The sequence below is a fragment of the Empidonax traillii genome, unplaced genomic scaffold, assembly GCF_003031625.1.
Source record: "Empidonax traillii isolate 1590-97213 ecotype Southwest subspecies unplaced genomic scaffold, ASM303162v1 scaffold1191:size203906, whole genome shotgun sequence".
In the NCBI taxonomy this organism is placed as follows: domain Eukaryota; kingdom Metazoa; phylum Chordata; class Aves; order Passeriformes; family Tyrannidae; genus Empidonax; species Empidonax traillii.
The window spans coordinates 167,120-191,476 of NW_020956384.1; the positions used below are offsets into that span (position 1 = coordinate 167,120).

General features: G+C 46.8%; 1 protein-coding gene across 1 annotated transcript in view; it reads left to right on the forward strand.

Annotated features, from left to right (window-relative positions):
* Positions 1-142: 142 nt before the first annotated feature.
* GOLGB1 (golgin B1) overlaps positions 143-24,357 on the forward strand; it is a 27,471-nt gene continuing 3,256 nt past the window's right edge. Inside the window, exons 1-18 of the mRNA XM_027905662.1 lie at positions 143-259; positions 1,784-1,880; positions 2,305-2,457; positions 2,753-2,899; positions 5,361-5,513; positions 6,173-6,295; positions 6,738-6,851; positions 7,736-8,132; positions 8,797-8,888; positions 9,173-9,269; positions 11,135-11,208; positions 12,095-17,166; positions 17,929-19,879; positions 21,263-21,441; positions 22,129-22,294; positions 22,924-23,055; positions 23,926-24,084; positions 24,214-24,311. Of these exons, the coding sequence (XP_027761463.1) occupies positions 1,791-1,880; positions 2,305-2,457; positions 2,753-2,899; positions 5,361-5,513; positions 6,173-6,295; positions 6,738-6,851; positions 7,736-8,132; positions 8,797-8,888; positions 9,173-9,269; positions 11,135-11,208; positions 12,095-17,166; positions 17,929-19,879; positions 21,263-21,441; positions 22,129-22,294; positions 22,924-23,055; positions 23,926-24,084; positions 24,214-24,311 (9,197 nt within the window). The 5' untranslated portion in view covers positions 143-259; positions 1,784-1,790. The remainder of the gene's footprint in view (positions 260-1,783; positions 1,881-2,304; positions 2,458-2,752; positions 2,900-5,360; positions 5,514-6,172; positions 6,296-6,737; positions 6,852-7,735; positions 8,133-8,796; positions 8,889-9,172; positions 9,270-11,134; positions 11,209-12,094; positions 17,167-17,928; positions 19,880-21,262; positions 21,442-22,128; positions 22,295-22,923; positions 23,056-23,925; positions 24,085-24,213; positions 24,312-24,357) is intronic.

Below are 24,357 nucleotides of genomic sequence, written 5' to 3' on the forward strand. Positions count from 1 at the left end.
TTTGTGCCTATTGACTGTAATAATCCCAGAGTATTCCGTGTAGGGTGAAGGGTGGGCTTATTTCTTTACTACTGGATAATTTATTTCTCTTTTTTTTGTTTGTTTTTGTTTTGTTCTTTTTCTCTCTCCATCAAGAGTCTTAGTTCATGCAAACTGTCAGTCAAGAATGGCATGAAGGACCTGGGTGTGACTGCTCTGCTTTGGAGACCTCCTTGCCACTGAGCCAGCAGACCTGGGAGCTCCTGGGAGCCTAAAGCAGGTTGGTGTTCACATCATCCTTTTATGCTACTGATGCTCTTAGTGCATTGTGGTGTTTTCTACTTCTGCCAAATCAGAAGGTGTGGCTGCAACAGAAAGTGATGCTCTGCTCCTCTCCACTGTCAGTATTTCCCACTTTTAAGTTGCAATCTAAGAGTGATGGTTTGCTCTCTGAGACAGAGGGGGTCAGGAATGTGTGGATCAGCGTGGCCAGCTTTGGAAGCCACCTTCTAGTGAGGCCCAGACTTCTTGTCACATTAAAAGATTCCATTTGATGGAGGTAGTTGTAGTGATGTGAGCTTCATCTCATGGCTAATGTGAGCTCAGCTGGCTTCAGCTTGCACTGCTGGAGCTTCTGTATCTGTACAAATAATTTTGCCATTTACAGGCACGAACACAATCTGGGGCCTTTCTGTGAAGAGGTGTCGAGTGTCACCCGTGACCTTTCTTCCCAGAACGCTAGGACGATGATTCTGTGATTCTTAAGGGAGTTCAGCTGGTCAAATCCTTTGCTCTTGGCACGTCTAACATCAATCAGTCTGCCCCTGTTTGTTTTTGTGCATCGGGGAGTTTGAAAGTGGGCCCTGTGCTTACGCAGGTGCTGAGTAGAAAGGAGCAGTTGCTTTCCTGAACCTGCTGCCTGCAGTCCCACCAGCGCAGCTCAGGGCACAAGTGGCTTGTCATCTGCGCCACAGCTGTGCAGCCAGCTGCTCCACAGGCTGTGCCACTCAAATTGCATCTCCCATCCCGACTGTAGGGCTCTGCATTTCCCTTTTCTGAACTTCACGGTGTTTCTGTCCATCTGTTTCTCCAGCCTGTCAGGATCCTTCTGATTGACAGGTCTGTACTTTGGCTTATCAACTGCTCCTTAGGATTTGATGGATTTATTGAGGTGGTTTGCATCCCACTGTCTTGGTTAATAATGGAGAATTTGATCTGTTGCTGTCCCCAAAAGGACAAGTTATATGTTGCTGGCTATTTTTTTTCAGTTTTCACTTCCACTTGCAGGATCAGTTTGGCTCCTGAATTTCAAGGAAAGGAAAGAAGGGATGCTGAGCAGCAGCCAGGGAATGTGTGCTCTCTCCAGACTCTTTCCCTGTGTCAAGGTCCTGCCCTGTCCCACGTGTGACGTGCAGAGGTCTCATCATCTCTCAAATGCGACCCAAAAATGCGTCTGCTCAGCAAACATCAGGGCTGAGTTCATCATTCCCACTCCTGATTAGCAGAAAGCTGCTTCTGGGTATTTACAGGCCATGTTTATTCTTATCAGTGTCATTGATAAGAAAGATCAAGAGTGAACTATGAGGATGACTTGACACGTGGCATAAAGATGTATTTGTCGATCCTACGTGTAGAGTGGTGAAGAAATCGTTATCGAAGAAATCACTGCTTTTGTTAAACGGGATCATTTCTTGATTCCTGAGGTTTCACTTTGGCTTTCCTCTCTTCCCTGCAAGCCTGGTCACTGCTGTGACATTAGAGACCAGCATGGAGGGAACTGTTCTGACTCTTGCTTTTGTTTTAGGCTGAAGATGCTGAGCCGTTTGTCGGGTTTAGCAAGTACCGTTCTACAGGAGCTGTCAGGGGAGGATGGAGATGCAGTTACTGAACCCTCCACTGCTGTAAGTACAGCGTTACCTTAAAGGCTTTCAGTTCTTGCTGACAGTTTGGGGAGTGTGATTCATTAGACTGCTGGGAGAACTACCTCCTGCTTCTTCCGTACTGACTAGACCAAGCTGTCGTTCTGTTGCTTTTCCTGCATTCCTCACCTCTTTAGTCAGCACTTTTGTGAGGCAGACCATCACCTCATCATGAACTGTGGTGTTCAGCAAGGTACTCTTTGTTTTTGTGTCTTGGCTCACGGGTACCCTGAGCTTTCCTCTGGTTTCACCCAACTGTACAGTCCTACGGGCTCCATGAAACATCTGCAGGGACCAGAGTGCAGCGTTCAGGGGTGGAGCTGAATGTACCATTTGGATGCCCTGCTGCAAGCTGTTAATAGTTAGGTTTTTTTTATCCTTCAGAGGACTTGTTTCACTGTTTCAGGTCCAAGCTTTGGAGCCAGAACCAGAAAGCACGGAGGGGGCACCCGAGGAGCTGCTGGAGCGCCTGGCCCAAACCGAAAAGCTGGTGGTTCAGCTGAAGGATTTGATCCGAGAAAAGGATGCTCTGCTCCAGGAAAAAGAAACTGCACTCAAGGTATCATTTCCTTCTCTGGGGGGGCCAAGGGTAAAACGCTGCTTCAGCTTTCTTTGCAAGCCAGTCTCTGGTTTTTTTATGAACTCTGTCCTTGAGAGGAAGTGCTGGGGTAGAAGCTACGATTTGGATCTGTGTAGTGTTTCAGAACCAGTTTGTTTTGGGGATGTGTTTGAAATACTGCTGTTACTGCAGAGGTAGGGCTGGAGAGAGAATGACAGACTTGCAAGTAGAGTAACTTCTCAAAGTGGTGACAACAGGAGGCTGAGTGCAGTCGGTTTGTGTCCTTCCCTTGCAGGAAGAGCGAGAGGCTGCGGATGCGAAGCTGATGAAACTGAAACTTCAGGCCAAAGCCAAACTGGCCACTCTGAACAAACGCATCGAGGAGCTGACAGGGAAAGGAGCACCTACACAGGCCTCATCAGAAGAGCAGGAGCATCCCAAGGTCAGGAGAACAGGACCACTTAAAAAAAAAAATGGAGCTTCCACTGGTAACCTGGGACTGCTGATGTTCCCAGTGAGCCAGCAGGTCTGGTTAGCAAGATGTTCAGAGTTCCACCAGGGATGTCTGTGCCTGTGCTGTAGGAAGCTGATCTGTCTGTACTGCAGATGCCCTTGGAGTGCTCCACTTGATCTCCTCCAGGGCAGTTTCCCTTGCAGAGCTTTGTTAATCCATCGTGGCCAAGGTGTTTTCCTGCAGGAACAAGGAGATCATTAAAACTAAAAGGCAGTACCTTAAATATTAAAAAAAAAAAAAAAAAATTAATATACTTTCCAGCCATGTAACTTCCTGAGCCACCACAAAGTTTTATGGGTGACAAGCCACGATTTTTTTAATGCTGGATAAAAACTGAGGGCAACCAAGACATTAAAGAAGCTGTCAGCTACTAGCTGGAAGCTCCCATTGGAGCTGGTAATTTTTGAAAACTTAATGCTGTCTGCTGACCACGTAGTTTTCTTTAAAACATTAGTAATATTAAGTGATGGAAATGGGATAGAAGTCCGAACAGAATGCAAGACATCAGATGATGTTCATTCAACGGGAGGAGATAAAGGTTAGTTCAGACGCTGAAAAAATAAAAATTTAAATATTATAGGAAACATTTAAAAGGTGAGTGTGAGAGCTGTCAGGTGAGAGGTGACCACTAATGGAGTGAAGGTTGGTTCTGTGGCTCAGGATGACTATTTTTGATGGAGAGCATCATAAAATCCTGGCTGCAGAGGCCATGGAGGCTGCTCAGCTGTGTCACTTGGCATTGTTCTCCTGCTGCTGAGGCTCTTTTTTAAGAACTTTCTGTTCTCCTGTCATATTGTCAGCTGCACTTCTGAGGCATTTGAGTGTCTTGGTTGTTTAGCCAAGCAGTGCCACACAGGAAACATTCCATTCTGCAATTTTATGTGAGAAAGGTGAGCCCCAAGAAAGTGGGAGAGCTATGAAAGTGAGAGTCTAGTGCAGGTGAATGGATGAGTATAAATCAGCCATTAAGAAAAATGGCCTTTTAATTAGTGGAATGAGGTCGTGGGACAGTCTCCAGTGGACATGGGATGGACCAGAGCCTTGTTTGGTTCAGCTTAGAACACAGTTTGAGTGAAAATATGTTAGGGCAGTTACCTGCAGTGTTATGGATTTGACCCAGAAAGCACTTTCTAAAATCTTTCCTGTAAGGTTAGACCTACTGAGAACCCACCAACTCCTTTATTCACACTTATTTTCCCCAAGTAGATGCTGTCTTGAGTAATGGTGGTGTTTCCTAGACAGATACCCTGTCATTTGAAGATGAAAAATTTAGATTAAGGTTGCATGTTGTAGTGCTGAGGTGTAGAACATTAGCAAAGGGCTGGATTTTTTTCCTATCCATGGTGTGGGCACTACAGGAAAGCTGTGTTTGAAATATCTAATTACTTTCTGAGTAATCACTTTCTGAGCTTTTAGGGGAGTGTCTTATTTTGAGGAGGATGGAAATGTCAGCTTGTGCCATTCTATGAGATAATATTTGTATGCAGAACAAAACAGGCTCCTCTGAAACTTTAAAAGGGGAGGGTCAAGATAAATTATGTTCAGATACATTTTGGACAAGCATAATCTCGAAACCCTGAGCTGTGGGAACTTTGTGGCTGTGCTGTTCTCCTCAGTTGTGGCACTTTGTGCAAGGACTCCATAAGAAGCTTTTCCAAATTCGACCAGAAAAGTCTCAATCCTGCGAGCTAATTCCGAGGAAGCAAATTAATCCACTCATCTTGCCCCCTGGCAAGTGCTCTGTCCCAGCATTAGAAGTTATGTCTGTCTCTGGCTTCTTAGAGCTTCCTTCATTTCTGCTCTTCCTTTTCTGTCCTGTTCTATTTCTAAATTAAGCACAATTAAAGCTCTCTTGTCTTGTCTTGTCTGGCTGTTCTACCCTCTGCCAAAGACCGTCTCTGTAGGTGAGAATATTCTTCCATGCCAAATTAAAAAATGTTTTTATTTCTGGTATTAAAGAAATCTGTGATGTTAAAAAGCCCCACAAGTCAAAGTGGTCCTACTGTAAATTATGTATTAAATTATTAGTTATATATATTTTTAATACATAATTATTAAATTGTGTATTTAATAATCTAATTTACCTTAATTTATATGGTAAGCAGTCACGGGCAATTAGCTGTTTCAAGTGATCTGACACTTCCCTGTTAAAGGTATCTTGAGCATGTTGTGCATATCTATATAAAAATAGTTACTTAACACAGGACAACTTCATTTAAGGAAATGGGAAGTTAAGAAACGAAGCAATGGAGCAGAAATAAGTATCTGGTCAGGAGTCAAGAGTGCAGGAGCATTCTAGCTCAGCTTTCTTTTAAATTAGCCAGTAATACTGACAAATTTGCTTACTTCTCTTTATCTTCTCCCCAATTCTTCCCTCCTGCAGTGTCAGAATAATGAAAATACGAGCGAAGGGCACAGGGAGGAGGTGGAAGCGCTGAAAGAGCAGCTCAGGGAGCGAGAGGAGACTGTTCAGGACCTGAAGGAACAGCTGGCTCTAGCCAGAGGGAATCTGGAAGATGCTGAAATCAAGCATGCAACACAGGTACAGAAGTGTTTTCTGTTCATCAGTCTGTGTGCTTCCCAACCCCACCACTCACACTGGTATGATAGAAAATAGAACAGTGTTTACACAGCTGGTCTTGAATTCCTTTACCCTCTATTTTTGCAGTTTCGTTCCCCCTCAAATCCCCCAGGTCCATCCATTTCTGTGCCTTTAGTTCCTCCCTTAAATATTCCACAAGTCCATTCTCAATCCCCAAATGCCCCTCACTTGCCCCCCACAGTCCATTTTCCACCCCCAGCCCAGAACCCTCCTTGGTGCAAAAGGTACTCCCCAGGTAAGTGATGGGATTCCCACATGGACAGCTGTCTGATGGCTCTCTGAGAAGGACAAAACAATCCCTGGAAGGTCCTGGGCGGGTTGTCCCTTCCTCTCTGAGTTGGAATTTGGGTTCTCCCCTGCCTGCCCTTGCTGCTCTGCGATGGGCTTTGCCATAACTGGGGAGTTACTGTGTTAATTAAATAGTAATCTTAGATTTTATTGTTCTGCATATTTGTAGGTGAAAGTCTATGCTTTTTGCTTCCTGGGATCTGAAATATTATCAGTTATTATACACATATCAGTAGGATAAAGACACCATGTCAGGCTCATAACCTTGTTGGCTTTTTTTTTATTATTTATTTTATGGTTTATGTTTTCAGCTGAGATCCCTGCAGGAGGTGATTCAGGAGAAGGAAGCTCTGCTGGAGGAGCAGAGGCACCAGCATCAAGCTGAATTGCTCAAGATGATGGCCCAGTCAGATCTGGAAGTAGAGATGCAACAGGTACGTGTGATAGAATAACCTTTTTACGGGAGGAGGAAGGAAAAGGAATTTTTTGCAGAAGACACCCAGAGAGAGCAGTTCACATTAAAGTAACCCAGAAGGGGTGAGAAGAGAGATTATATGATTGTTTGGAGTTTTTTGGAGTGCTAGTTTGGGCTTTGGGTCCTAGCTTCAATCTGCTGTTTTGCTATCAGCTGAAAAGAAGGAAAACAGTTTTAAAAAAAAGGTATTAAATGATTGTGCTCCAGTTCTGTATTTGGGAAGCAAACGGGGAGCTCTCCCTACTGCTCCAGAATTGGGTGTCAACAAAGATGAAGCGATTCAGGCTGGTAAAGTAGCTGTGTTATGGAAACCAGGGGTGTGGGTGAAAGCAGGGAATTTATCTGCCCTTCCTGTGGGAGCCTCCCCAGTTGTGGAACAACCTCTTTCCTCTCTCCCCCAGAACCTGCGCACGCTCCAGAGGAAGCTGGAGGAGCAGGAGGCGGCTCTGCTGGGGAGGACTCAGGTGGTGGAGCTGCTGCAGCAGGAGTTACACTCTGCTGAACAACAAAACCAGGTGCCTGGTCGTGCTTTTTTGTGGCTTTACTCTTTGCTTTTTATGGTGGATGGTGCCTTTGTCAGAAGCCTGGAGGTTCTCAGATCAGCTTGTTTCTGGTGCCGGGTTTCCATCCCGAAATCGCCTCGGGTCACGTGTCAGAGCTTGCGTGCACAGCTCATCAGTGGGGGGCTGCAGCTGCCATCTGGAGTGACTCAGGCTCTGGGCAGGTGGGCAGGGATTCCATCTCTCCATACCCACCCTCCTCACTGGACTTTCCAAGCCACCAATGACACAAAGCTTTGCCAAAGGCAGAAGTGCTGCTGGAGCCTCAGTGCTCCTGGACTGCAGGATCCAGGCCAGAGCAGAGCAGGAACAGACATCCCTCAGTGTGTCTTGCTGATCTGCTGGCACAACCTCTGGGGTGGGATTTGCTCTCTCTTTGTGTCGTTTTAGAGCATGAAGAGGATGAGAGAAAGTCTGTGCATACATGAGCCTCTCCAGGCAGGGTTTAGTACACAACCTCTTCAAAGGTTGCTTTCTCCTAAAAGAGAACTCGTGGCCACTGTTATTGCCTCTTTTGTCTGAATTCCCCCTCCACTAAATCAAGGCTCATCTTTCCTTTACCAGAATGACAAGGAGTTGTTTCTCCCAGCGTTGCTTTCTTGCAATTTGCAAATAGTAGGGCCATTTCTATTTGTCAGAAAGAGATTTCTGACGTATTTGTTTCGTTCTTTCTGCTACTCAGATAGCAGAAAGGATCTAGCTACTATAATTAAAAGGATCTGAGGAAGGAAGTCTTACAAATATAATTTAAAAGGAAATCTTAAAACACAATTCAGGTACTTTGCTTTCTCGAGGTGTCGCGCGAGTCGAGAGAGAAATTAATTTGTGTCGCTTTACAGACGCTCCTGGCTCAGTGCCAGAAGATGGAAGTGGATCTGAGCTCCGTGAGGAATGTGCTGGATGCAGAGAGACAGGAATCTCGGGATCTCAAGGAGAAGATGGAGCTGGAACTCGCTGAGAGGAAGCTGTCGTGCCACCGCCTGCAGGAGGAGGTGCAGCAGCTGGAGGAGCAGCTGGAGGAGGCAAGGAGAGCACGAGCTGAGCTGGAGGTGAAGCAGAAAGACCTGGAGCAGGAACACAGCCTGGAGGTGGAAGAGAAAAAGCAGCAGATCAGTTGTCTGCTGGTGGCTGAGCAGGAGCTGCAGCGTGGCCATGATGCCCTCCTGGCTGAGAACAACCAGCTGAAGCAGGAGCTCAGCCAGCTCCTGGTGGCATCTGCAACCTCCAGGGCACGGGGTGAGCAGGTTCTCAGAAGCCTGAGCTTCCTTGGGTTGCCTTCTCTCTTTGGTTCTGTTTTTATAATGGCCAACCCTAAAACTAGGAATGGCTTGGGATAACAATTCCTGATTGCACAGGGATGTGGGACTGGTGGGGCCGTCCCAAAGCGAGGGGATCTGGTGTGATCCCACCATTCTGCTGTTGGCAGCTGCAAGAGGAGGAGCAGAAGAGCAGGGCAGCAAATGTGGTGCCTTCCTTCCTTCCTTCCTTCCTTCCTTGGATACTGTCCCAGCCTCTTGTCTCTTCAGGCTTACGGATTTTTTGGATCCGGTTGTATTTTTCTTTAGTTGATTTTATGAACTTGTCGGATCTTTTCCATCCACTTACGAAAGTCCTTTTTAAATGTGCCACAGAGTCAGAATTTCTACTGAAACTTTAAGTAAAACAACCAAGAAAAGCAAACTATACTATTTTCCCCATAGACCTGGATTAAAACTAGTAACATTAATCTTGCCTCAAGCTCTTATTTCAGGTTGATTTTTCTTCCAGCTGCTTTATGGTCCCAAACTGAAGCAGTGATTAAGAGATAAGGGATCTCATAATAAACTTGTGTGTAACTTGGATGTAGTTCAGCAAAAAAAGACCAGAACACACCTTAACTCTCCTTTTTCCCCTCCCTCAGATGAACTTGTACAGAAATCTGAGGAATTTGCCTGCTGTCAGAATGAGTTGAAATCCCAGTCACAGGTGGAAGTCTCTGAACTGGAGCAGCAGGTATGATGTTTTCATATGATTCTCATGACATTTTCCCATATATTGAGGAACTAAAACCAAACGAAACGTTTAGAATTCCTTTTTTTTTAAAATTATGCATTGCTTGAGAAAGGTTCTTCTTGGCTCTCAGATGTGTTATGACTGTGGAAAGCCTAAGAAAGAGTAGGAGTTTGAGTCATTTTAAAGTTGCCAATTGATTTTTTTTTAAGATTAACATCAAAGACTTAATATGCTTTTATAAACTGTATTGAATTTTATCTTTCTCTTATCCTGTGTTTTACCAGGATAAATCAACGTCACAGGAAAGAATAATAGATCAGGAAGATCAGGATGAGACTTCATTCCTACCCACAGAAAACTTGGAAAGGCAGAAGACTGAAGGTGGTATGATTACCTTACCTATAATAAAATATTTAAAAATTATTCCAGAATCAGATTGGACAAAACAAGATATAACTGAAGTAGCAGTTTCCCCCCTTGTACAAAATGCTGACAAGTCTGCAGGTGGCACTTCTAAGGGGATTTATTTTTGGTGGCTTTGGCTGAAATAGTAAAGGGCTCATACATAGATATAAAAATAACCCAGGCAGTGAAATTGGTTTTGAGGGTCTGGGCGTGTGGACTGGTAGCAGCAATATCACCATGCTGGCAGAATTATTATTATTATTATTATTATTATTATTATTATATGGCAGTGGATTCCCTCAAGTGTTTCCTTCAGGGTCTGCTGCACTATAACCTTAGACTGTCTTGATTTTTCCAGAAAGAGATTCCTTTTGCCTCCTGTCACTCAAAGATAGCACCTCTTGTGAGAATCCCGATGGGAGAATAATCAATCACCAATCACCCAGATCCCTGCAGTTCTGGAACGTCTCGTGTCTCCCTTTTTCTTCCATAATTTCAGAGAGGCAGGTGTTCAATGGACTTCAAGACACCATTTAGAACCATGGGATGGTTTGGGTTGGAAGGAACTCATAAAGATCATCCAGTCCACCCCTCCTACCCTGGGCAGGGATGTCCTTCAGTGGGTCAGGGTTATCAGAACCCCATCCAGGTTGACCTTGAGCGTGTCCATTGATGGGGCAACCAGCAGCTTCTCTGGGCACCCCAAATTGAAGCAAGCCCTCTTGAAAGGCTGCAGATAAAGCCTCCCTGGAGCCTTCTCCGGGCTGAACAACCCCCATTCCCTCAGCCTTTCTTCATGGGCGACACATTCCAGCCCCTCTGATCATTTTTGTGGCTCCCTCTGGACTCACTCCAGCATTTCCACATCTCTCTTGCGCTGGGGGACCCCAGAACTGTGCACGGTGCTCTGGGTGGGATCTCACAAGAGCGAAAATGAGGGTGAGAATCATCTCCCTTGCCCTGCTGCCTGCATCTGGTTTTGGTGCAGCCCAGGGTGTGGTGGGCTTTGTGGGCTGCAGGCACACACTGTCAGCTCCTGTCCAGTTTCTAAGTTCCTCAGGATCCCCAGGTCCTCCTCCACAGCCTTCTCTCAAGGACACCCCTTCCTACTGGTTTTTCCTTGTGACCGCTGAGCACACGACACAGAAATCCAGCTTTTCGTCTGATACCGTGCCCTGAGTTATGATTGAGTGTATCTAAAATGCACCTGGAAAGCTTTCATCAGCTCTCCTCAAAAAAAAAGCAGCTCCTCCCTCTGCTGAAAGGAATTCCACCTGAAAAATGCAGTGGAATGTGAAAAATGACAATCATCGTCGTGTTACTTAAAACATCTTTCCCAATGCACATTTAGCTGTGTATTTACTTCAAAACAAAGGGTTTTTTTTATTGTAATTTTTTTCAGTGGGTTACTGACCTTTTTTTTTTTTTTCCAGATTTTAAACGTGGAGAGATGTAATTTCTTTCAAAACCCCCACCAAAATATTAATGAAGCACATAAAGAGTCATCATCTTCCAAGCCTGCTCTGCAGGTTCTCAGTCCTTTGTTACTCCTCTTCGTCTTGTGATGACTTCTTAATTTGTTAAGGCTTATTTAAGGTGGGATGCCTAAAACTGCCCACAGTACTCCATTCCTAACTCAAACAGAATGAAGTAAGGATTTATATTATAATAAGGAATTACAGTAACACACATTATCCAGTATTTTATATATCCACTACGTAAGTGTTTACTAACAGCCACATGTCCTTTCTCTAAAGCTCCTGGAAGAACACCCTGTCACTGTCCAAAGCAGAGTCTTAATTTTCAAAGACTTTTTTTTTGTGTGTGTTTGAATGTTTCAGAAGTACCACATTCGCAGCTGGTTCTCCAGGAGCCTCAACAGGAAGCTGTGACCATCACAGAGGATGCAAAACAGGTAAGGATTAAGCAGCTGAAATAAGCTAAAACTAAAACAGGTCAAGGACTGGCCTTAAAAATACCTAAGCTGTCATGGCCTTTTTTTATAAATCCTCTTTGGTAAGTTATTATTAACTGGATTAGTGATGGGAGACAGATATAGGTTCCAAATGCTGCTTGCACTGTGTTTGTATCGGACTGTTTCCCTTTGCTGACTGTCTGGAACTCTCGTGTCCTTCCCCCACCTAATCCATATTTGTGCTATTTTTCCACCTCTTGTGAGTTGGTGCTTGGGCAGAACCGTGGGCTGAGCTGAGACAGGTCTGTGGAAGCAATTCCAAAGGTTCTATCCATTCCCACTGCCCTGAGAGTGGGGGCTGGAGATGGTGTGACTGTTAGTGCCCTGTGTTTACAGCCAATGTTAATTCTGAGCACTTAATTTTGTTTTCTCAGTCGTTTCCATTGTTGGGTTGGGGGGGTTTTTACTGACTCCTGGTTCTTTATCTGCTGAAGCAGCGAGGCAAACACTGACAGACACATGAAAATTACTTTAAAAGCCCTGAAGAGTTGATTTTTTTTTTTATTATTATTTTTTTAACATCCTGTAACCTGAAGGCTTTGTTGCATCACTGCAGCAAACTTTCAGAGCAGCTCTCCTTTTAGTGGTTTTCCCTCCAAACTGCTGAACAGCCTTTACAACGTGGTGCGTTGCCTTATTGATCCACACTTTCTGTGGAGAATTTGGGACTGCTTTTCTTTTGTAATCTGTTTTTGAGGGATAGGAGGAAACCAATGCTCAAGAGAGGGGGCATCCTTAAGCTACAAAAGGTGGAGAGGCAGATGCTTCCAGAATTGACCCTTTCCTGAGATTCCAAGGAAAATTGACACCTGCTCTTCTCTTTCAGGCAAGAACAGATAGCTTTCCCAGTGGAAGCTTTCCCAAGCAGCTCACTGAGGAAAGTGGTTCTCCTGGAATTCTGGAATATATTGCTGCAGAGAAACACAGAGAGCTGTCGGTTTTGCTGCTGGAACTGAAAGAAGCCCAAGAAGAAATAGATTTTCTGAAAAACCAGCTCAAGGGCCCCTCTGGGCAAATTTCTACAGGCAGCCAAACAGGAGAAGAGGTTAACCAGCTGGAAGAGAATTCCCAGATCCAGGGTGTGGAGAGGGAAGAGCAGAAGGTTTCAGATGCACAGAATGAGTTGGGTGGTGGCTCATTACAGAGAGAAGCAGAAATGCAGCAAATTGACCTCTTTCAGGAAAGCAGACTCAGTCTCCAAGAAGAGCCCCAGGGGATTCCTGTCTTCTACAGGGGTGAGGGAGAGGCAATCCAAGGAATCTCCACAGCAGATCCAGAGCCTGGCGCCTCTCAATCTCAGGAACTGGTAAAGTTACAAAACCAAATTGCAGAACTGCAAGTAATTCTTCAGAAATCAGAAGAATCCTTTAAGAAAGACCTAGGAGAAAAAAGTGCAGAAATAAATAGGCTAAACCAGCTGGCAGAGGAGTACAGGAAAAAAATAGAGGATTCCGACAGCGCGTTTTGTGTCTTGGCTGAAGAACGAGATCGGCTCCTGGGTCAGGTGAAGGAACTTCCTGCCATAACAGAACTGAAAGAGCAAATGAAGCAACTTGAGGAAGACCTGGCCCTTTCAGAAAAGCAGAGGCTGTCTGACAGTCAAAGCAGTCTTCTGAGAGAACAAATCCAGAGCCTCAAAAATGAATTTAAATCCAAGGATATAAAAATCGAAGCTTTGCAGAAAGACCTGGACGAAGCACAACTTCAGCTCTCTGACCAGGACGCACAACTGAAGGATCTGAGAAGCCAGATGGAGATGAAGGAGGGTGAAGTGCTTAAGCTAGAACAACTTTTGAGGAAGAACACAGCAGAGATGGAAGAGCTTTCCCAGGAGTTAAGCTCGAAGGGGCACGAAGCAGCAAGCCTGGAACAGCTTGTTGCTGATCACACCAGGTCCATAGAGAGCCTGCAACAAGCCTTGCTGGAGAAGGACCGACAAATGACGGAGCTCAGCATCAGCATGTCCGAGAAAATGGTCCTGCTGAACGAGGAGAAGTTTTCTCTGGAAAATGAGCTGAAGAGTCTGAAAGAGCAGGCGAGCCTGTTGTTAAAAGAGCAGGAAGGAAAAGACCGACACACGGGAGCAAAAGATGAGGGCCTGAAATGTGGGGCATCTGAGCAGCAGAACGAGGCAGGAGCAGCGGGCAAAGAAAGTGAAGAATTAGTAAATCAAGTGGAATTAGTAAATCAAGTGGAATTAGTAAATCAAGTGGAACTCCTGAGGAAAGAAAACGAGCAAGTAAAGCGGAAGCTGCAAGCGGCGCTTGTGAACAGGAAGGAGCTCCTGAAGAAGGTCAGCACGTTGGAGAGTGAATTAGCACAGCAGAGCAGAGAGCAAGGATCAGAAACCTCAGTGGCTCAGGCAGCTGCAGGGGAAGAAAATATGAGAAGCAGAGAAGTGAGTCTTGAAAAGCAGCCCAGGGAAGAGTATCTAATTCAACTGCTTTCTGAAAAGGAGTCAGAATTGCAAAGCATCCGGAAGGACCTGCGGGATAAAGAAACTACTGAAGCACAACTGCAGGCAGTGATTGAGGAAATGAGGCAAAGCTTGCAAGGTAAGGCAGACACCGTTTCAGTCAAAGATGAAATGGTGGAGCATCAGATAATTGCTGACAAAGTAACTGAAACCAAGGAAAGCCCGGAAGGTTGTGAAGAAAATGAAAAACCGAGCTCGGCAGCCACAAATCTGGAAGAAGACCAAAAGTCTGCCCTGAAAGAAAGGATTTCGGTTCTCGAACAAGAAAAAGAACTGCTTCAAAAAAAACTCCAGGAAGCCCTGGCATCTCGCAGAGACACTATAAAAAAGGCTCAAGAGAAAGACAGGCATCACAGAGAACAGCTGAAACAGCAGAAAGATGATTACAACATCCTGCAAGAACAATTTGATCAACAGAGCAAAGAGAAGGAGAGCATCCAAACTCAGCTCAGACAACTCCAAGAACAGAAAGGACCAGCAGAGGGTGTTCTTGGGAAGCAAGGTGGGTTGGATCCTTCGTGCATGGAAGCAGAAAATACAACAAATAGCAAGCTTTTGCAAGCTGCAGATGTTTCTGAGGAAGAGTTTGAAAAACAGCTTGAAAAACTGCAGATGGAGAAAGAGGAATTGGAACATAGCGTCAGACACACGCAAAGTGAACTTGCTTGCAAGTCAGAATTAGTCTTTGATTTGCAACAGCACATAGCACAGTTGTTTCTGGAGATAGAAGGGCTGAAGAGAAGCTCTGAGCAAGCTGAGGCTAAGGCAGCAAGTGTTCAGATGGAACTGGAGGAGAGCGAAGCAAAAATTTCCACAGAGGCCGGTCTTGAAGACTGGAAAGCCCTCGTGCACCAAAAGGATGAAGAAATGGATTTCCTTAACTTGCAGTTAAAGGAGAAGAGCAAAGCTCTGAGTGATGTGCAGGCCCAGCTGCTGGAAAAAGAGGATTTAGTCAAAAGCCTGTGTGGTCAGTTAGAAGCTCAGGCTCAGGTGCACGAGGAGCAAAGCAAGAGACTGCAGACAGAGCTGCTGGAAATTCAGGAGAAGCAAGAGGACAGTGAAGAAGCAGCTAAACAGAAGAATCAAATGCAGAGAAAGCTGCAGGCCGCGCTTATCTCGAGAAAAGAGGCACTAAAGGAGAGCAAATCTCTAAAAGAGGAGCTGGCTAGTGCCAAAGCTACTATTGACAATCTTTCTGTCAAGCTGGTAGATACGGAAAGCCAAATCTGTGGCTATGTTAAAGAAACAGATGCTTTAACAGAAAAGTTGGTGTGCCTGACTGGAGAGAGAGAAAAACTGATTGCAGAAGTTGATAAAGCACTGATAGAAAATCAGTATCTCGATGGATGCTGTAAAAACCTAACGCTGACTCTGGATAGAGTCGTTCTGGAGAGGGAGCAGCTGGAGAAGGAGATGGAATCGCTGAGATGCTCTCAAGCCACCGAGAGCTCTGAGTGGCAGGAGAAGTACAAGGAGCTGCAGGGAGAGTATGAAACTCTGCTGCAGTCCTACGAGAACGTGAGCAACGAGGCCGAGCGGATTCAGAGAGTGTTGGAAACCGTTCGGCAGGAAAAGCAGGACATTTTCACGAAGCTGAAAAGCGCTGAAGCCAAAAAAGAGGAAACGGATAAGCAGCTGCAGGAAGCAGGGCAGGAAATGGAGGGGATGAAGGAGAAAATGAGGAAATTCGCGAAATCCAAGCAGCAGAAGATCCTGGAGCTAGAGGAGGAGAATGAGAAGCTTAGAGCAGAGATGAATTTTACAGGTGGGGAGCCACCCAGGACTGGAGAGGTCTTGGTAAATGCCAGCCTGAAAGAAGATCTGGAGTGCTGCAGGAGGGAATGCCAGTCTCTTTCTGCTCAGCTTGAGACAGTGATGGCTGAAAAGGAGTCTCTTAATCAAGAGGTCACAGACTTAAAGGGTCTTTTGCAGTTAACAGAATCTAAACTGAAGGAAAGCAGGGAACTTGTAGATGGGCACGTTGCTCAGACGACAACTGGCAAAGAAACAAACGAGGCAGTTGCCACACCCCCACCACTGGAAAGGTCTGAAAATCGAGTGGAAATAACTTTTAAAGCGGAGTCTTCTCCTGCAGAGCTGGAACAGGAGGGGTTTGAAGGTGGCAGCCCCTGTGAGGATCCTGGCACCTCCAGACAGCGGATCGCTGAGCTCACCCAGCGGATCGCGGAGCTGGAGGGTGACAGAAGGGCTTCAGAGCAACAGCTGGGTGACACCCATGCGTTTGTGGAGGCTTTGGCAGGTGAGAAAAGGGCTTTGGAGTGCCAGGTGGAAGAGAAAACCCGTGAAGTGAAAGCTCTGCAGGCCACGGTGGCAAAGATGGAGCAGACGGTCCAAAAAGTCACGGATGACCTCGCCAGGATGACAGAGCTGAAGGATGCACTGGAGGCCGAGAAGGATGACTTGGAAGAGAGGCTCATGAATCAGCTGGCAGAGCTGAATGGAAGCATTGGTAACTATCAGCAGGATGCAACAGATTTTCAGATCAAAAACGACCAACTGAAGCATGAGGTTCAGAGTTTGCAGAGAGCGGTGCGGGAACTGGAGGAGGAGAAAAGTCAGATGGCAAAGGAGAGGAGCAAGGAGAGTTCAGAGAAGCAAATAGAATTTGTAGAAAAGCTGAAATGCAGTTGGAGGGGAGAGAGCAGCACGCACGTGAAGGAGCTTCAAGAGCTGCTGAAACAGAAACAGCAGGAGATTAAGCAGCTGCAGAAGGACTGCATTAAAAGCCAGGAGAAAACCAGTAGTTTAGAAAGAACTGTTAAAGCTCTGGAGTTCCTGCAGAGTGAGACTCAGAAAGAGGTAGAAGTAGCCAAAGAGACTTCAGCAAAAGCAGCTGAAGACACCAAGAAAGCCCAGGCAGAGCTGGCTCTCTGCAGAGTGGTGCTGGATGACACGCAGAGCGAGGCAGCGAGGGTGCTGGCAGAGAGCGTCAAGGTGAAAGAAGAGCTGCAGGCAACCAAAGAGAACGTTAAACTTCAGATGAAGAAAAAGGACGAGGACTTCGAGAGAAGGCTGGAACAGGAAAAAGGCAAGCACTCAAAGGAAGTGAAAAACATGGAAGAGAAGCTGGCAGCTTTGCAGAGGGAGAAGGAGCGTGTGGAAACAACCATTGGTGATCTGCAAGACTCCCTGAAGGCAAAGGATCGGGAGGCCAAGCAGCTGGAAGGCAGTCTAAACAAAGCACTGGCCCAGCTTGCAGCCTTCACCAGGAGCATGTCTTCCCTTCAGGATGACAGGGATCGAGTGATAGACGAATCAAAAACCTGGGAAAAGAAATTCACCGAAACTATTCAGAAGAAGGAGGAAGAAATACGCTCGAAAGAGGAGGCCTGTGTTGTGCTGCAGGACCAGCTGAAGGAGATGACCACACGTGTGGAAGAGCTCCAGGCTCAAGTATCCAGGTAAAGAGGCTGTGTCAGGGGAGGGTTAGGCTGGAGATCAGGAAAAGGTTGCTCTGTATTTGTTGTCTGCACAAGGACACGAGGAGGTTGGCACCCTAAAACATTCCTTCTTCTCGACATTAGGGTGGTAAATCTGTTCTCTGTGACAAGCACTCACCATCTAGAGCCTTTGATAATCTGAAATTTGAAAGGGTTTCTTTTGCACGGAGTTGTTGCGTTGAGAGGTTGAGAGAGCGTTGACATACATAACCCCAATTTAATCCCAAAAATAAATTTTGAGAGAGAGGTGGAAGCTCTGGAAACATACCAGAATGTACATCTGTGGATTTCCAAAATTCAAAACCAAACCGTTCTGACATAGGAAAAACTGTTTTGTGAAGTTTATATGGACACCAAAGGTATGAAAACAGCAGTTCCGTGGGGGAGATTGTTTTTTATTGTTATGTACAATGGATAAGGATTGTAATGAAAAGGAGGTGATAACATTCAGTGTTTAAACCCCTCCATTTTTTTCAATATTGTGACATGAACGACTTCTAAAAAAATAATATTCCCCTGGCACCACCCCCTTCAGACAGCAGTGCAGTCAGAACTTTAAAAGATGCCTTGAATTTTACATGAAGAGATATTTCCAGCTTGCTTTCTTAAAGCAAAGACTACTTTTGTAGCTTTTCTAAATTAGCATAAAGCCGGTGTTGCTGTGCATTTGGAGACTGAGATACGTCACGGATTCTTGACTAGCTTTATCTTTTGTGCTTTCAGGCTGGAATGCAGCAGGAAAGACTTGGAGTCTGACTGCAGGAAGGAGATTCAGCAGCATCAAAAGACGTGTGAAACGCTGCAGGAGGAAAAAAAAGAGCTTTTGGCTCGGCTGGAAGGGTCTCAGGAACTGTACAGCAAGTGTCAGAACGAGCAGCAGGAACTGGAGTCAGAAATCAGCAGGCTGAGAGACCAGCTGGCTGACTTACAGAACTCCCTCACCAAATGTGAGCTGGCCGGGGAAGAGCTGGGGAGTGTGGTCAAGCAGCAAGAGAGCAGTATCCTGAATTACAAATTCAGCTGTGAACAGCTCGAAGCCGACCTGCGGGCTTCCAAGGAGCTCACAAACAAGTTGCACGAGGAAACCAGCGCGAAAGATCAGAAGATCGTGAGTTTGCTGTCTGCCAAAGAAGAAGCGGTGATGGCTGCTCTGTCTGAGTTACAGCAGCGACATTCCGAAGAGGTGAAAGAGCTGGAGGGTAGGCTAAGCAAGGGGGAAGAAGAGAAAAAAGCCTTGGAAAATGAGAAGAACAAATTCCTTGGCAAACTCGATCGCCTCACTGAGAAGATGAACGTGAGCAGAGAAGAAAGCAAGCGGCAGAAGGCGCAGCTGGACTCCTTCACCAAGTCCATGTCGTCCCTGCAGGATGACCGAGACCGCGTCCTCAGGGACTACAAGCAGCTGGAGGAACGTCACCTTGCCGTCATCTTGGAAAAGGACCGGCTAATCCAAGAGGCCGCTGCCGAAAACAACAACCTCAAGGAAGAGATGAGAGGTTTCCACAGCCGGATGGATGACCTCAACTCGGAGAACGCCAAGCTGAACGCGGAGCTGGTGAGGTACAGGGAAGACCTGAACCAAGTAATTTCAATAAAGGACTCCCAACAGAAGCAGCTTCTCAAAACGCAGCTTCAGCGGATCCAGAGTCTGGAAAAGGAGAAGGCGGCCGTGGAAACACGGCTGAAAGAGTCTGAGCACGCTCAGGATGATCTCAGGAAGGGCGTGGAAGGTTTGAGGGAGGACAAAGTCAGCATGGCTCAGGAGATTGAAACCCTCAGGTCCTCTCTGGCCCGGCTGCAGGGTGAGATGGCAGCGCTGCGGGAGGGGAGTCCTATCGTGGAGTGTCAGGCAGAGCTGAAGGCCCGAGAGGAGGAGGCCCAAGAACTGAGTCACAAGCTTTCCCTCTCCCAGAAAAGAATATCTGAACTCGAGGAGGAGCTAGGATGTGTTCAGAGGGAGGCAGCCAAGAGAGTGGGAGAGGCTGAGGACAGGCTTCGGAAGGAACTGAAGCACCTGCATCACGATGCGGGGATAATGAGGAACGAGACGGAGACGGCGGAGGAAAGAGTAGCAGAGTTGGCCCGGGACTTGATGGAAATGGAGCAGAAATTGCTCGTGGTCACGGATGAAAACAAAGATCTCCGAGCTCAAATCCAGTCCTTTGGGAGGTCCATGAGCTCTCTTCAGGACAGCCGCGACCAGGCCAATGAAGAGCTTCGTGTTTTGAAGCAGAAATACTCTGCAGACTTGGAGGAGCAAAAGGGTCTGGTGGAGAACCTTCAGAAACAGGTGGCTCAGCTACAAGAGGAGCAACATTCCACTGCCAGGGACCGAGACACAGCGAGGTGTGAACTGATGGAACTGCAGAAAGCCACTGATGAAAGAGGTTTCTTGGCACAGATTGAGAGACTGAATCAGCAGCTCAGAGCCAAAGACGCTGAGCTCCTCCGTTTGTCTTCGGAACTGGAAGGCTCCTCCAACCAGGTCAGATCCTTCTCCAAGGCCATGGCAAGTCTGCAGAATGAGCGAGACCGTCTGCTGAACGAGCTGGACAAAGCACAGAAGGTGGAAGAAGCGAAACAACAAACAGAAGGGAGCACTTCCAGCACCCCCTCGGAAGTGCAGAGCCTGAAGAAGGCCCTGTCCTCCTTGCAGAATGACAGGGACAGAGTAGTAAGTTCTCTCTTCCTGCTTCTTACTTAAAGCAGGTTTGGATCTTCAGGTCGTTGAATTCAGCACAGTTAGGTCTGGTGATTGGGGGGTGTGACACAGAGATCACTGTCTTCGTGAAATCACAGAATAGCTGAGGTTGAAAGGGTCTTCTGTAGTCTGATACCCCCTGCACAAAGTCAGCTGTTTGCCCTGGAAAATGTCCAGTTGGATTTTGAATATCTCCACTGGTGGATATTCCACAACCTCTCTGGCCAACCTGTGTTTTTTTTTCATGTTATCTGGAGGGGTTTTCCAGAATCAGGAATGGAGATAAAGCTGCCCAGACTGTAGTTCCTCTTTTTTGCCCTTCTAGTATGTAAGGATGGCATTTGCTCTCTTCCAGCCTTCAGGAACCTCTTGCAGTCACCATGACTTTTCAGAGGTAAAGGAGTTACCTCCCACTGACTTTAGCATTTGTGGGCACACTCCATCAGATCCCATGGATTTGGTGTGGACCATCCATGTTATTGTGCTGACACGTGGAAGCTGTGATTTCATTGTGAGCTTCACAGAGTGGTTTCTCTTGTTAGCTTGGTTGAAAACATGAAATCATGGAAATAAGGTCCCTGCTAACCTGCTTAGCTCACCCCTGTGCCAGCTGATGCCTTTGATTTGCCTTGGATTTTTAGAAGAGGCTTGAGTCGTCTCCTCCACTTGGCAGCTGATTTTCAAGGCAGGCACAAGACATTGCAGCTTCCTTCAGACATCCTTGCCTGCACACTGGATGTGTGTGTGTCTGTGCAGTCTCTGCCACTGCACAGCCCAGCAAGTTTGAGTTCCCTTTGCTGGTCAGAAAACAAACTTTGACTGTCACTCTTCCCACTGCCACTCCTTAAGTAGTTCCCTGTCTCCAGAGCCCATCACACCTTCTCATCTTCAAAAGCCAATTGCAGTGATGGATGTGTGATGACAACTTATTTCTAACTCCAGCCTGAGTGGAATTGGGGAGCCAGAAGGATTTCAGTTCCTCAGTTCCCTGGTTTCCAGTAAATACCAACTTCAGGAGTTAATGCTTACCCAGTTTCACCTGACTTTGTTTTCCTCTAAAGAAGAGAATTAATATTGCAGGCTGGAGTCTTTGTTAATGCATGTCACATCTTCATGGGAGGGCTCAAAACTCACTAATCTCAATAACAGTAGAATTCTCTGAGGGTCTTTTTTACTGGACTGTTTATAGTGCACTGCTGTACTTGCTGATTGAGTTTCTCGTTTCTCCGTTACCTGAACGTGACTTTTTTTATTTCCCTCCAAATGCCAGGGCGAGAAACGCTCTTCAGCACTTCCAAGGAATAAACCCAGCTGCTGGCTGAGCTGTCACCCACTGATGTCTCCCTTTAATTGCAGGTGAGAGAGCTGAAGAATCTGCAGCAGCAGTACATCCTGGTGGGAGTGGAAGCCGCCGAGAACTCTCGCCTGAAGGCCCAGCTGCAGGAGTGGCAGCAGGAGGCAGACAAACAGCTCAGGCTGCAGGAGCAGCTGAAGCAAGAAGGGGTTGTGTGCCAGCAGGAGCTCCAGCAGCTCAGGTGTGTTTGTTTGCTCCCTGCTCTGAGCGTTTTCTTCACTCCCAAGAGCAGAGGGAGCGCTGAGAGCCTCAGCCTGGGCTGTGTGAAGTGCCACCGGCTCACTCTGCCCTGGCCTGGCCTGGGCACACGTTTTCCTCCCCCCAGCTTCTGCCTCTGGGATCACAGCCCAGCAGTTTGGAGGGTAATGCCTGTGTGAAATAAATCAATGCCCTTTTAGTTTTTATTTCCTTTATTCAGTGGTGGTGGTCGCTGTCATCTGATGGGGGCTGTTTCTTTTGTTGGAACTCGTGTGTGTAATCACAGATCTCTCTCTGTTCCAAGCTGCTGCTGAGCAGCTCTTTATTATCCCAGTGATGTCGTAGTTTAGAAAATGCTCATTTTGTTATGACTGTCCAATCCTTTGTTTCACTTGCTCAGTCTTCTTTTTAATTAAAAAAGCCTGTAATTCAAGTCTAGTAAAATTGTCCCCTCCAACTGGAGTAAAACTAGTCAGACATATACTAAATTCAAAAAACAGAGGAAAATCCTTTCAGCTACCTCAGAGACACATCTGTACAGAAAGATCAAAACAATGTCTGGGAACACCAAAAGTGTGAGGATGGGACGTTCTGCAGGGTTGTGCACCTGGATATCATTAAGTGGTGCTGGTCACCTCCTGATTAATTTCCCTCCTGGTGTGCTGGGCAGACAGGAGAAGAGCACCTGGGAGAAGCAGAGCAGCAGCATGAGGGAGCAGTACCTGATGGCCTTGGCAGAGAAGGACAAGCAGCTGAGCCACCTCCAGAGGATCAGCCAGGAAATGAGGCTGCCCTACAGCAACTCTCCAGCTGCAGAGGAGCAGCACCAAACCAAGGTGGGTGGAAAGATGTGGATTCTTTGCTACAAGGAAATGTGAGGCTTGAAATTGGGCCAGAGGAGGGTGTGTGTGGCCTGTTATCCAGCTCCTCCAGATTCACCTCTGGAGGTGGTTGTGGGGCCTCTGAATGCAGTACCAACAGTCTAACTTGGGTCGTTGAAAATTGTAGAAATTACGGCATAGCCTTCTGTGCTCTTCCCTAAGTTCATTGTTCACAGTATTTCAAGGAAGTGGGTAGAAGAAAACAGGGCTTCCCAGGCACCTTCAGAGCAGTAGGAACTTCTCAGGGGTTCTTTCTGGTTGTTTCAGAATTGCTTCTTGCACTGGTTTTGAATCTGAGATCTTTTCTCATTCACGTGCCCTTTTTTTTTCCTTCCTCTGTTGTTTAAGACAACTTTTGAGAAGGACCCATCACATCAGCAAGCTCAGTGATCTTTCCTAGCTGGATTTTCAGGTGGCTCTTAGGATATTTCTGTTTGTTCCCCATTTGCTCTTTTGCCTGAGCAGGTCAAGTTCCAGGTCTGGGAATAATATTGGGTTTGACCTCAGAATACTGAACAGAGAGGACTGACACAAGAGTGATTATCACACATGCAGTGTATTTTTCACTGTTCTTTCCTTGGCAGATTCCTCCAGAAGCCTTGAAAGGGGACTTTTCAAGCCTAGAAACAGAGATGAAACATCTCCAGGCCCAGCTGAGTGACAGCCTGAAAGAACTGCACCAAAAAGAGCTCAGAATTCAGCAGCTGAACAGCAAGGTACTGATCATATCCTATATGTGCCTGCAGGCTTGGCATGAGGAATGTGGGAAGGCTGGAATAGGGTTCAGGGAGCAGGAACGAATCAGTCCTTGTTGGCATTCCATGAAGTAACCCAAAATCAGAAATAAATCTCTCAGCAGAGCAGTGTTGGAACCACACTGCTGCATTTGCTGTTACCCAGCAGGGGAAATGGCAGGGTCTGAATCAGCAGCTTTTCTGCCACTGGATTTTAGGGCCCTTTCTCTTAAGTGACCAGAGGGAGAAAGAAGGAGGGAAGAGGACAGGGGAGAAAAGAAAGAAAGGAGAGAGAGGACAGAGAGAGGGGACAGTGGAAGCCGTGTGGGGGTAGAGGAAGACAAGATAAAGGGACCAGAGAGCAAGACCACGTGAAGAGAGTTGTTTCCAGCATTTCCTCTCCTCCTGCTTTCTGGGCTGCTGAAGGGAGTCCTTCTTTGGGGAAGGCAAGCTTGCCACCTTTGCTGCCTGCCAGCTTGAAACAGTTCCTCTGTCTCAGTGGGGAATCACAGTCGGTCGATCCCCACCCTGAAATGGGAGACCCAGAATTTCCCCATCCTCAGAAAGAGAGCTGCCTTCAAGGAGAATGTGAGGATATAAACTCATTAATTTACTGATGGTGTTTCTGAAGGGTTTAGGTGAACCTCAGCACTTTCTGTTGCTCTGGACATCACGTGATGTTTTGGGGGCTCCTGTTTTGGCCGCCTCGGCCACAAGGTTTGGACCTTGGTGACGGGCAGCGTGGCAGCTCCACGTTCTCACCAGAATTCTTACCCATCAGCTACACAGAGAAAAATGTTCCTTTCACAAAGCTGAGTTCTTTACTTGGCAGTTTCTGTGCTCTGTTCTCAGCTGTCTCAGGTGTTCGAGGAGAAGAACGCCCTCTCCCTGCAGCTGCGCGGGAGCGGCCGCAGCGTCTGCGAGAGCCACCAGCACTACAGCGAGGTGCTGAACCGCTGCCTGGTGCTCGAGAGGCAGCTGCAGGAGCTGCAGGCTGCAGACAAGGGCGTGGTAAGGGCTTGGTGCAGGGCAGGGGAACGCTTAACCTGCGGGTGGTGGCTCTGCTGAGGGTGCGGCGTCGCGGTTGTGTCCGTCCCCTTTGCTCGGTGCAGCCTGCAGAACGTTCCTGCTTTTTTTCAGGAGCTCTTTGCAACAGACGCTGCTCCAGGAGCCCCCCAGGAGAAGAACGAGCAGCAGAGAGGCAGTTACACACCTGAACTGCAGGAGTTGCAGCTGAGGTAAAAAAAAAAGCCTGAGGAAATAGGGGTGGGGATGTTGATGCTG